Source organism: Culicoides brevitarsis, chromosome 3, assembly GCF_036172545.1.
Source record: "Culicoides brevitarsis isolate CSIRO-B50_1 chromosome 3, AGI_CSIRO_Cbre_v1, whole genome shotgun sequence".
Taxonomy (NCBI): domain Eukaryota; kingdom Metazoa; phylum Arthropoda; class Insecta; order Diptera; family Ceratopogonidae; genus Culicoides; species Culicoides brevitarsis.
The window spans coordinates 26,844,495-26,858,017 of record NC_087087.1 but is presented as its reverse complement, the minus strand read 5'-3'; the positions used below and the strand labels follow the sequence as shown (position 1 = coordinate 26,858,017).

At 30.3% G+C, this 13,523-nt stretch overlaps 1 protein-coding gene across 1 annotated transcript; it reads right to left on the bottom strand.

Annotated features, from left to right (window-relative positions):
- Window positions 1-323: 323 nt before the first annotated feature.
- On the bottom strand, window positions 324-7,623 carry LOC134835445 (uncharacterized). Its single transcript, XM_063850323.1, has 6 exons — window positions 7,224-7,623; window positions 4,477-4,702; window positions 2,839-3,325; window positions 1,185-1,509; window positions 999-1,120; window positions 324-947 (listed from the first exon to the last, which is right to left on the bottom strand). The coding sequence occupies exons 1-6, from the start codon at window positions 7,615-7,617 to the stop codon at window positions 324-326; spliced, it is 2,178 nt and encodes a 725-aa protein (XP_063706393.1). The 5' UTR covers window positions 7,618-7,623.
- Window positions 7,624-13,523: the final 5,900 nt, after the last annotated feature.

The window sequence follows — 13,523 nt, the reverse complement described above, 5'->3', positions numbered from 1 at the left end:
GATTCAAGGTGGTCTTGTCTGTCATGTCACGTCATGGCAAAGTAATCAAATTCTTTTTGGCTTTTGTTTCTCTCCGTGATTGATTTTCTCTCTCTCTCTACTCGTGCAATTTTTTTTTCTCTGTTTAATGTTTCATTAATTGTTGCTAAATGCGACGTTTGAACTAGTTTTCTAACCGAATAGCAACATTGTAGGCAAATCGGATTTCTGCTGCAATTTATGGAAAAATAATTGGTTTTAAATTATTTGTAGAAAAAAAATCAACAAACCACTGACAGTTAATGTTTTTGTGGGATGAAGTTGAACGGATTTTGTTACGAGCGTCATTTTTTAGATCCGGAGCTTGTTTTTCGAGCAACGGGAATTTTTGACGTTGGTCGATCTTGGGTTTTGTCAGAGGCGGAGGTTCCTTCTTTTCGAATGAAATCGTTTGAAGGATCCTCAACTTGTATCGAAAGTTCGTCCTTTGAACCTTTTAGAGAGTTTGCATTACTTTTTACTTTGTCTGATGCTTCTTCGGCGATCTTTCGTTGTACTTGAGGTTCTATGATCGGTCCTAGAACGTAAGATAGCTTAGGTTTTGGCGCTGAGTTTTCTACATGAACTTCTGCAGTTGTTTCAATGTTTTTTGAAGTTTCCTCGTTTTTCGGTTCTGAAATATCTTCAACTGATTTTTGTTTCCGTTTCAAAGTCGCACTTTTGGCTTCTTCAGCAATCGTTCTTTGCACTTCCGGCAAAATCGTTGGTCGACGAATGCTCAACCGATCAACGGGCTCAACGGTAATCGATCTTTTGACAGATTTTGGTCGTTCAGAGTTTCTTTTTTGCCATCGTGAGGGACTGACGAAACAAAAGGCATAATAGCTCAAGGCGATTATTATTAGAGATAAAATGGCAACAACGGCAGCTAATGATTTCAAAGCTGATTCGGAATATTTCGGTGTTTTCTGAAAAAATTTTTAAGTGAAATTTTTAGAAATTTTTGATGAATTTCTAACCTCTTTTGCTCGAATGAACACCGTCATAGAGTTGTCGTTATCAAAAGTGACACATCCTTCGTCATAGAGTTTCCGCAAAAGATGCACTTCCTTCACGTAAGTCAAGGAAACATTTATTAAGGCTGAAAAATCAAAGGTGTGGTTGATTTAAAAACCTTTTTTTCCATGAAAAAAGAGAAAATTTACGAGAACAAAAATCCAGGTCGTCATCAAAATTGACATTGGTCACGTTGAAAAATGAAATTTTAAGTGTCTTATTTCGTTTTGAGTGCTTCAAACGACGAAAAGATACCGAAATATTCGTGAAAAGTTCATCTTGACCAATAACATCTACTTTTCTCGTCTTCGGACATTTCTTTAAATAAATTTCCAATGATTCATCGTTCACGAGAAATAGTTCTTTTTCTTCGCCACAAGTGTAATTTGCCTCCAATGTGATATTTTGTAAAATAGGGGTAGTTGGTGCAGTTGGTAAAATTGATGTTTCATTAACTTCATGGAATAATTCAGTCTAAAAAAAATTTTTATTCATTTATTTTCTTTTACGAGATTTGATCAAATTTTACCGTTTTGTTAACAGTTTCTGCCAAATTTTGATGAAAAATGAAGAAAATTAAGGTAATTTTCAAGAAAAATATATTTTTAAGAGACTTCATGATGAATTAAACTTTTATAAATAAAAATAGGGACTAAACGACAATAAAGTGAAAAATAAAACTGAAGCATTCAAATATCTCAGAGCGGCTCGTAAAACGGAAGGATGTTTGATAAAGCTTTGAATAAAGCAGATTAAATATGAAAACGCGTCAAAACATGTGAATCACAGGTATTTTGAATGAAGTTCATGAAGGTAAGTGATGAAAAAAATAATAAAATAAATTTTTAAATATTTTAAAATTTTTACGAAAAAATTAAAAAAAAAAATACAAAATTTTAAATTATTTTATAAATTATCTAATTAAAAATAATTTGTCTATTTAAAAAAAAACCCTAAAATTTTAAAATTTCATTTTTTTTAATTTTTTTTTAAATATTTATTAATAATTTAAAATAAAAAAATAAATGTTTAAATTATTTTTTAAAAATTTAATTAAAATAAGTAAAAATTGATTTAATAAAAAAAAAATAATATTTAATTAATTAATTTTTTTATTTAATTAATTTTTTTTTTTCATTATAAAATTAAATTTTGTATTTTTTAAGAAAAAAAAAATTAAATAAAATACGAGAATAAATTTAGAAAAAACTTTCATAATTTTTTAATTTTTTTATTTATTATTTAAATTTTTTAAGAGCCTCCAATAAAATAAAACTTCAGATAATTTCTTTTCATATTTTTTTTATTATTCGACTAAGCAAATATTTTTGTTTGTTCATAATAATTCTTAATTAATTATCATCATTATAATTATTTTATTAATTTATATTAAAATTTATTTCTTACAACATTTTTTTCCATTTAAAATATTTTTTTATTTTTTGTTTACAACTATTTTTTATACGTTACGGAAAGTACAGATTAAGTCAATATTTTTTTTTACAATTATTTATTATTAAAATTTAATTTAATTTATTTTAATATCATTTTTAATACTGGGTCTCATTTTTTTGATAGAATTAGAATTAATTTTCTACTTTTTTTTTCTTTGTGTTGAAAATTTCAACATTCGATAGGTTAAAAATTTATTATTTACACCTAATTGCTACATGATATAATGATAAATATCTACATCAGATGTGGATGAAATTCTACAAATTTTATGTAATAAAAGGATGGGGATCACAATAAAAGCACATTTATCTCTAAAAACAAAATAAAATTCACGAAAATCATTCAAACTTGAATGTTTTCTTCGTCGTCACTACAACTTTCGCGTCGTTCTCGTCGCTCATCGTCTTTTGTCGTTTTAGGCGGCGGACTTCCGGGATTCAGTGGCGGACTGGGACTCGATCGTGTCGTTGCCGACGAATGACTGTCACCCTTGCTGGCTTGATAGAAATTCGTGAGCGACGAAATGGGGCTTGTGGCGCCCGGTGCAGAGCTAATTGGTGAGAATTGGTGTCCCGGAAGCGTTCCGAGGGGCGCAAGTGACGGCACTGGCGGATACAAGCGGTACGGAAGGGGTTTTTGTAGTGCTGCGGCGGCAGCTGCTTGGCGGTAGTACAGGTCTGCCATGGATGGCGAGGCGCCGGGATGCGATTGAGCAGATTGGTAGGGCCAGCCACCCATGTAGGGGGGACCTCCATAAAGTCGTTGGAAGGCAGCGTAGTTGCCAGCTTCCGCAAGTAGTTCGAGACCAACGGCTGTTTGGCGCTTCCATTTGGTTCTGAAATGAGAAAAAAAGGGAAATTGTTAATTTATTTTTATTTAATTTTATTTTTTTATTAATTTTGATTTTTTTTTATTTTAGGAAGACCTAAATTCATCAGTGATGGAGTCAAAATTTTCAAAAAAGCCCCGAAAATTTTGAAAAAAAATTTCAATTATTCCAATTAATTCAAACCAAGCAAAAATTTAACGAATTTTCAGGAAAACCATCATCAAAGTCCCACATTGACACCTCTCCAACGTACGATGATTTGCATTATGCTAATAATTTCATCAACTTATCGCTCGAAAATCGTTGTCTCGCTTTTTTCCCCGTAAAATGCGTGACAAGTCTCTTCATTAACCATCGACACATACACACCGAATTCATCCTTTTTCGCGACTGTGTGTCGCACGACTCAATTCAATTTGTTTCCGTGCGAGAGACATGCATTAGCTGCCGACAAGTATCATTAAAATTTCTAACAATAGCCATAAATTATGAATTTATTGTTTGCTTTATTATTTTATTATTTGTGGTAAACGCGTGAGGAATCCTTTTTATCCCTCGGCTTCGATACGTCGTACATCGACCGCATGGAAGGAACGCATCAATTTGTCATGCCTCATAATCGTATTTATTTCAAAAATTTACCATTTTTTGGCTTTAAAAACAAATAACGGACGAAAAACGACTTCCGCGTGCAAAACCGAGTCCATTTTGCTTCAATTACGCACAAAAATCGAGCGATTTCGCAAAATGAGGTTCATTAGTGGCGTGGCTCGAGGTACGAAATAAAAATAATTTTTCAAAATCGTGTCGATTCACACAACTCACTGACTTCCATTGGCATTTCGACCATTTTTTCGTCGCTGCTGGCTGTCTTGTTTCACCATTAGCATCATTTGCGCATGAAATTTAGCCCGAAATGCGCACATTTTTCTTCGCTGTACACAAGTTAAAGACATAAAGTGATATTAAATTGCTTTTCTTTCTTTTCTATTGTTTCGCTATCCATTTAACGGAGAGTTTAACGTATCGGAGGCGAGGCGTTTTCGTGATTGTTCATGATTCAAAACAAGATGGTTGTTACTTTTCTAGCGATTTACCACCTTTAACCGTAATTGGATCGAAAAAATTGGCAAAAAAAATATAAAAAATCAATTTACCTTCGATTTTGATACCAAGTTTTGACTTGTGTATCACTCAAATTCAGTTTATTCGCTAATTCCATCCGATCTTGCACACTCAAGTACTTTTGACGCTCGAAAGTCTTCTCCAGCGTTTGTAACTGATGATCCGTGAAGGCAGTTCGCGCTTTTCTTTGCTTTTTGCTCAAACCAGGAATGCCGGTGCGCATCGAGTAGCCATTTTTCATCTTGTCATCGTCTTTTCCTGCAAAAGAAAACGAAAAATTAGCGTTTTTTTTGTGAACAAATTACAGTTTGACATGAAAGAGCAACGAAAAAAGCAACAGTTCCTCATGTTTAATGCATGAAAGTGGTTTGCTTGCACTTTTGACGCCTCCTTTTGCACGTCGCTCGATGGGAATCTTCGTAAACCGGCAGAAACAATGGGAAATTTCTGGTAATTATTCATGCAAAACTAACTGTATTAATGTGTGTTGCTGTGCATGCGATTGCACTCTCTCATTATTTATTCATATAATTGTTATGATAATTGAGGTGAGACAAAATATAGATAAATGTGGAAGAAAAATGAGAAATGGGAGTGATCGACTTGTGAATGGACATGAATTGAAGGGCTTTTCTAAGAAAGTGTTGGAATTTTTAATGATTTTTCTTAGTTTGACACTAAAAAAATTTTTTTTTTATTCAAAAAATGAAAATTTTTAAGGAATTTTGATTTGATAAGATTTTTGAGATTAAAAAAAGTTAAAAATATCTAAAAAAAATTGTTGAAGTCTTAAAGATTTTTGACAATATTTAATCAGAAAAATTTAAATTTTTTGATTTTTCAAATTTTTCGAAAATCAAGATTTTATTCTTTCAAATGATTCTTAAAAAATAACAACTAAAATTTTAATTTTTTTTAATTGTTCAATTTTTGACACATTTTAATTTTTAAAATTTTATTTTTGAGGATTTTGCTAATAAAATTTTAATTAATTTGATTTAATTTTGCAAATTAAAGATTTCTTAAGAAATTTATTAAAAATTATTTATTTTTTTTTTAATGAAAATTTAAATTTTAAAAATAATTAAATTTTAGTTTGAAAAATATTCAGGTGAATATTCTTGAACAAAAATCTTAATCAACAATTTTAAATAAGAATTTAAAAAATTTAACAATTAAAAAAAAAATATAAAAAAAAAATATAAAATTAAATAAAATATATATTTTGATAAAAAAATTACATAAAATATCAAAAAGATGAAAAATTATTAATTCTTAATGATATCTTAGAAAAAAAAAATTCGCGACACGAAAAAAAAACTTGTCAGAAAAAATTCAATTAAAAGTCACAACAATAATCGCCCTCATTCATCACATTTTTTTTCCATCAATTTCCAACTTTATTCCATCTCCGCATCAAATTAACTCGACTCACCTCACAACAACGAGAGAGTATTAATTACAATAATTTACTTGACATACACTCCACTCCACATCATAACAATCATAATTTATGCGCGTGTATCAGATATCAAAGTGAAATGTTGTTTATTAAAAATAATTAAAATGTTTCATTGTTCTTTGGCTGTACGGTACGTGCTCAGTGGGTGAGTGAGTGAAAGAAAAAGGTGGAAGTGTTCATTAAAATATATAAAACTCGGTTACAAATAACACAACACGATAACGCGTCATTTTCCACTCATAACCAATTTATAGTAAAATGTTGTAAAATATATAAAATTTTATTATTAAGCTTTTGCGTTAGGTCATGATGCGTGAATTTCCCCACAATGCACTTTACAACAATTGTTTTCCTTATTACGGGCTTTGTTGTGTGTGTGCTCTAATTTGAATATTAATGAGTAAGGTTTTTCGGTAATAAAACGTGGATGATAAATTAGATGATTAGCTCGTTGCACAACAGGAGAATATGCAGTTAAAGGGCAGAGCGAAATAAAAACTACCAAAGCATATAATAATAAAAAAAAATAAATTTTACAACAATCACGATGATAAAGATAAAATTTTAATGAAATGTTAGACAAGCGCGGATTAAAATGAGTGTTGATATGTTAATTTGAATGATTAGAGGACGGTTTTAATAATTTTTAACCTTTTTTGTGGGAAAAAAATTTTATAGATTTTTTTAACGATTACCAATTTAAATAATTTTAAAATTTTTAGCAAAAAATATTATTTCAATAAAATTAATGATTAATTAATTTAAAATAAATTATTAATTAATTAGATAAAAATTTATTTAAATAAAAAAATAATTAAAATTATTGCTAATAATGATAATAAAATAATTTTATCTATTTTTAATTTTTTTTAAGTATGAACTTTTGACTGAAATTTTTTAATTTTTTTTATTTAACTAAATAAATAATTATTTTAATAAAATATTTTATTTTTTGGTAATTTAATTAAAAGTAATTGATTTTTTTAAATTATTTATTTTCATGAAACTTTATTTTTATTAATTGAAAATTTTTTTACATTTATCGAAAATGATAATTTTTTATTCTAAAAAGACTTCAGAGAATGAATTATGAATTTTTATTTAATAATTTTTAAGCAAAAATCATTAAAAAATATTTTTGTGACTCAAATAATTTCAAAAAATCGAATTCTGTTTCAAAATTAATTTAAATTAGTTAAAATTATTTTTTTAAATATTTTTTTTTACTTTGCGGAAATTTTCCCAATATTTAATTTTTTCTCACTTTTCACTTTCTGCTCTATCCTTAATAATTTTTCAAAATAAAATTCAACTCACCATTACTACAAACACTATTATCATCCATCATCTCATCCGAGTCACAATCGCTGCCCCCATCATCATATTCCGGGCTCGATATTCTGCCATTCGATTGAGCGAATTGCTCGCGTTGCATTTGTGTCAACAGATGATGCGGCAAATTCTGGAAGTGATGATGCATTGCTGCAGCTGCAGCCGCTGCCGCCGAAACAGCAGCCGACGAAACGCTATTCGGTGAATTTGAAGCAGATTTATCTGTATTGCCATTGAGATGTTGTTGGTGCTGTTGTTGTTGTTGCTGCTGCTGATTATTATTACTTTCGGACGACGATAAGATATCGTTTATCATAAATTTGGTCTTTGACGTTGTCTGTAAGCACGCCATTGATTCCTTTGGTATTGGGATCGTCATACTATTTGAATGGATTTTTTGTTGTTGGTCGTTTATGTAAGACGATTTGAATTTATTTAAAGCAATTTTGAATTTTTTTAATTTATTTTTTTATAATTCACAAAAATTTTCTTGTCACTTTTGATGTTTTTTTTTGTCGAATTTTTTATTTCTTTATTATTATTTTAATTTTATACGACGGCGCTACTTTGTAAAATGTTAAACCGACTTTTTCATGAATGAATAACCGAACAAACAAACATATTTTTTTCTCTCTATATCTATATAAAATTTATATTCAGTCACTTAAACTGGTTTCAACTTTTTTTCTTGTATTTTTTTAAAGTGTTTCGCTTCTCAGGTAAAACACATTCGTCACCGTCTACGGCTAATGAAGAACTAACTACAATCGATACAAATGTTTGGTGTGCTTGTGATCATTTTTCGTGTTTGTTCTACCCTACATTCGTTCATTCATTCAGCAGCGATGAAGGCAATCAACGTGACTCCGCCCCCGTTTCCGGCCAATCGTGACGAATTCTCTCTCGTTCAACATAAAATGTTGAAAAAAGCTTGTTTGTTCATGTCGAGTGAGAGATGCAACGTGGCGCGGAAAAGAGAGACCAATACAAAAGTGCATTGGTTAAAAAGAGATCGAGGTATGTGAAAAAAGCTTTAGAGCGAGATGTGAGATGCGAGTGTGAAGTATATCGAGAGACTAAATGAAAATTAAATGAAACAATCATGAAAATAAACACTTTTTCATGTCACATATCTTTCCCCCATGCCAACGTTCCTCGCTGCTCTAGATATATATGGCGAAGAGAACGTACACGGGCATTATGCGCTATTTGTATCTCTTTTACACATCTAAAGTGCTTCATTTTCTGATACATTAAAACGAATAATTTTTTTCTCGTCTTCGTTTTGTCCTTCGAACGTACGACGACGGAAAGGAAGACGACGACGACGAACGAAGGGGGGCTTTTGAGGCTCATTTAATATTTTATGATGATACTCCCGTTCCAATTTTTTCCCTTTTTGGTGTGAGTTAAAATGCTTTTTATTGTTATAAACTTTTATGAAGTGCCTGGGTGTCGATTTGGTGTGTTTGTTTCTTTGCTGTGTGTGAACGAAAAAGTGTTTTCGAGTAAATTGTTATAGCGTTGCTTTTATTACATGTTTTTACTGACTCGGAGGCGACAATGACGACCATCGATGGTGGCTTATGTTGGCTGGCAACTCGCAATAAAAAGAGGAAATTGAGTGTTTTTTTTAAATTGGATTTTTTTAGAGTATGAGAAGGAAGACGAACGTGGCTCGGTGGAAAATTTAATCAATAAATTGAGGTTTGATGAAAATTTGACTTAAATTTATCAAAAAGTGAATCGTTGAAGTTGATCTTAGTTATTTTTCACCCGAAAGGCTCGCTTTCGATTCCTGTTCTATAAAAGGCAATTGATTATTTTTCACCCGAAAGGCTCGCTTTCGATTCCTGTCACAAAAAAAGAAGATTAAAAATTTTTCACCCGAAAGGCTCGCTTTCGATTCCTGTTTTATGAAAGGCTATTGATTATTTTTCACCCGAAAGGCTCGCTTTCGATTCCTGTATAAGTTAAAGACATCCATTTGATTGATTTCTTTCCATCAAGGCATCTGAAAAATTCATTAAATAGCTAAATATGGTCAAAAACTCATCAAAAATCACTCACCTAGTTTATTTTTAGTCCAAAAACTTTCATGTCCGCCTTCCATGTTTGTCTAAAAATGAAAATTTTTATCATTTATTTATCATCACAATACCCAAAAATGTATTTTAATAACTACTATTAGCATAAATACCGACTGCATGGTATGTTTAAATGCACGCTAAACAAACAAATAAATAATAACAAATTTTTCATGCTTACGTCCCTCCTCTCTCTCTATCTACTTTTCCTCGGGAAAGTTTTGCGTTAATGTATTTCCATCCGTTCCGTACATGCACGCGGCCTCTATTCAATTGCACTAAACTATTGCCAAAAAAAAAAAAGAACTCAGTTTAGTAGTAAACTAAATGCAATAAAACTTTTAGCTTCCGGTTCCGGTTATAAATTCTCCTCTCTTTTTTATTTTGTTGTCGAAGCGATTTCATTCCCTTTTTAGCTGCGATACTTTGTTTGCTTTTTTGTTAGAAACATTTAAATAATTTTTTTTTTTGGAAATTGATTTTTCATGTTTTGTCCATCTCATGGATCGATTGAATCTTTAATTCTTTGTGAGTCGATGACAACTATCGGAAAGGAAATATTTAGAGAGTCATCTCGGTAAATGGTGTGGAAACTTTATTGAATGACATTAGTAGTAATGTCTAATCAATATTAAAATTATTAACTTCCTGCCACTTTTTTTTGTGTGTGCGATTGAATCGGACAATTACATTAAAAAAATATTTCTTGAAAGAAACTGAGGGGATTCATCACACACAAAGTTAAATTAAATCAAACAAATTACAATTTCCGTGCGTTTGAATCTATACGGAATAGAACGTCGTAATAACATTTAAATGGACTCGGTTAAAGCGATTGAAAAGTGATACGGTTGTGAGTTGTGATTCGTGGAGTAATTTGATCTATTTAGCTGTGTTTTTTTTGTTGCTATCACATTTTTAGATCTGTTGAAATATTTTTTGACAGACCAAAAGAACGCAAAAGAGTAAAAAAAATGTTAAAGTTAGTTGCGTGTTGATAAGATTCATTGCCCACTTTTATCGTTCGTTATGATCCAATCAAAGCTACAAATTACTTGAAATGATATTAAATTACTTTTTATCTATTAATTATTCAATCATTTTAGTTTCTTTTTGAGTTACGACGACAACGACGCGATGCCCTGCGGAAAATTTTCAGGTGGATCAGATTTTAAACAGATGGTTGGAATTTTGTTCGAAACAAGTGTTAGAAGCAGATTTTGATCTCAGGAATAAATTTTGACGTTTTTAAACGAATTTAGCTCTTCAGTAGTAAAAAGCTAACTTTTCAGCTCTTCAATAAATTGTTAGATTTTAAAAAAATCTAAATTTTAGCGCTTAGTTTAAAACTTTTTTTAACGTGAAATGGGTAAATTTGTCACAGTTTATATAAATTTCTCACCTGATTCTCCAAAAATAACTTTTCAGCTCTTTCACCAATTTTCAGCTCTTTAACAAATTTTCAGCTCTTTCACAAATTTTCAGCTTTTGTAAAAATATTAATTCAGTTTGTAAGTTAAAAATTTTTTAAATTAGTTTTAAAACAAAATTTTTTTACAAAATTTTTACCAAATTCTTCAAAACTAACTTTTCAGCTCTTTGGCAAATTCTTAGCTCTTGTAAATGATGAAATTCAGGTTACAGTTTCAAACATTTTATAAGTTGAAAATTATCGAAAATTAGTTTAAAAACAAATTTTTTTTTATAAACTTCTTACCAAATTCTTTGCGAAATTTTTTTCAGCTCTTGTGAAATTTTTTCAGCTCTTGTAAAAACCACAATTCAGCTCTAGTTTCAAAATCCTTTTATATCTGAAATTTTCAGAAATTAGTTTTAAATCACAAATTTTAACAAATATCTTACCTTAGGGCACTTTGCCGTGTACAAAAATGCCTCCAATAGCAACAACCCGAGCGACATAAAGAGTAGTATCCATTCCACAAATTTGAATTGAAATTGATAAAGTTGTAATGAATTTCTATCTTTAATTATCTCTTTTAATGTTGACTTATCTTTCATCACAAATTTTTACCTGCGCGGGACAAACAAACTCGTGGAATGGTTCAATTAACTTATTTATACAAAAACTTTTTCTTTGTCATTTTCTCAAATCTCCAAGATTTAATATTTCATAGGAAGTCGCATTCCTCACGAAATCTCAATTTTGCGCAAGATTTTTTTCCGATACATTGCAAATTACGAAAAAATAAAGTTTTGCAAACATTTGAAATTGATGTTAATCAGTTAATTAGTGCACAAATGTGATTAAATTACATCTCAATTGACATGCTACCGATACCCATAAGTTATTTGTATCTACGCGACAAGTTTCGAGAAAGTTTCAACTAATTATCTGGTTTGCCCTCTTTTGAATAAATTTTGCCTTCTAGAGTCGAGTGGAAATAGATACGAAACAATTATCTAAATATCTAAACCAAAACGACGAGGTAATTAAAAAATTATTTAATTATTAAAATCAAATTAAAATTATTTTAGAAACAGATTGCGTCGTAATTTGGACAATTTCTATCTGAATGACCAACGAATTTGTTGTCATTCGCGGAGCACAAAGTGGTTTTAATCGAGACGCATTATTACATAAAAAAAGTCACTTTGTGTTGAAACTTTTTGTTTCTCTCAATTGAATTTCCTGTAATTAATTTGATGATGATGATGAGTGTTTTGTAGAAGCCAAAAAAAAAAAGTGAGACATTTAAAGCGATCTTTGTTCTTCACAAAATTACTTTTTAAAAGTCATTTTGAGGACTCTAGCGAATTTTTGTCTCACAAAATGCTTGATTTGAGATTTAATTCCAATTTTATGAAACAAAAAAGTCACAAATGGACCAATTTTGGTTCCATTTCGTTTTGTGTTAAGTCATAAAAGCACTTAATTTTGTACACAATTCATTCAAATTTCTAAAAAAAAATTTTTTTTTTTTGACTTGTCACATTCAGTAATTTAAATAATAATTCAGAGATTTTATTTTAACATTTTTTTTTAAATAAAGCGTGTTTTCATTTCATTTCAAGCGAGATGTTAATAACAATAATAATGTTAATGTGACACAATTATCTAATATTTTTTGTGTATAATTTTGTGTTTCTCTTTGCGAGTTGAAATTAATACCATTAATATCATTATTTCATTAAATTATATTATAATTATTGTCGCTACAGTTCGTCGTTGTGATAATTCAAAAATTGAGCAATTAATTCCGGCATTGAGAATAAACTTTAAACTTCGTCCATGATGAGTTTATTTAGCTCAGAACAAAACAAAAAATGTCAATGGGACGCAAAATCAAATCCATAAACGATTTTAAAGTGATTTAAATGCATGACTGAGCAAAGTGCATGTCGACAGATGAAGAGGATTTATCTTGTCCGAGAGAGTCTTATCACAAAGAGAAAATCAAAATTGTAAAATTTATTGTGATTTGGCATCAGGAGAAGTACATATGTTCAAATTTAAAAGCAGATAATTTCACCCCTTTTGTTCTTCATCCGACCAGTGATGAGTTTTTAGGAAGGAATTCTTGTTCGGGTGACACCATCGATGAACAAACGGAACATGGAGAAAAGTGTTTTGTGGTAATTGTTGAATATTAACGACATAAGAGCATCAAATGGTGGCACAGAGATGAGTTATTGGTGCGATTGAGATAATGATCTGAATTGGTAAATAGGAGTTTTAATAAATATCTAAAAGGAAATTTGGTAAGTTTTGAATTGTTGAAGTGATTAAATGCTCAATTTTTGATTTAAGAAGTCTTAAAATTTTCCAAATTGGCACTCAAATTAATTTCTAAAGCTCAAATTTGACATTTGAAGTTTCTAAGAACTGTCAAATAAGTTTAAATTTGGGTTTAAAAAATCTGAAAATGTTCCAAATTGAGACTTCTTAATAGTTAAAAAAAGCTCAAATTTGACGTTTCCTATGGGCAAAAAACGGGTCAGATTGAACTTTTAAGAGATCAGGTTGACCCCTCAGTAGTCGATTTGATCCCTTAAAGGATCAATTAGTTCCATTAAGGGTTCAATCTGATCCCTTAAGAGATCAACTTGATCCCCTTTCGAGTTGGTCATCCGCAGACCCAAAAAATTGAATCTTTCAAGAGGTTATTTTAGTTCCTTCTTAAGAGACCAAATTGACCTCCTGGAGGTATCAAATTGACCTCTTGAAGGGATCAAATTG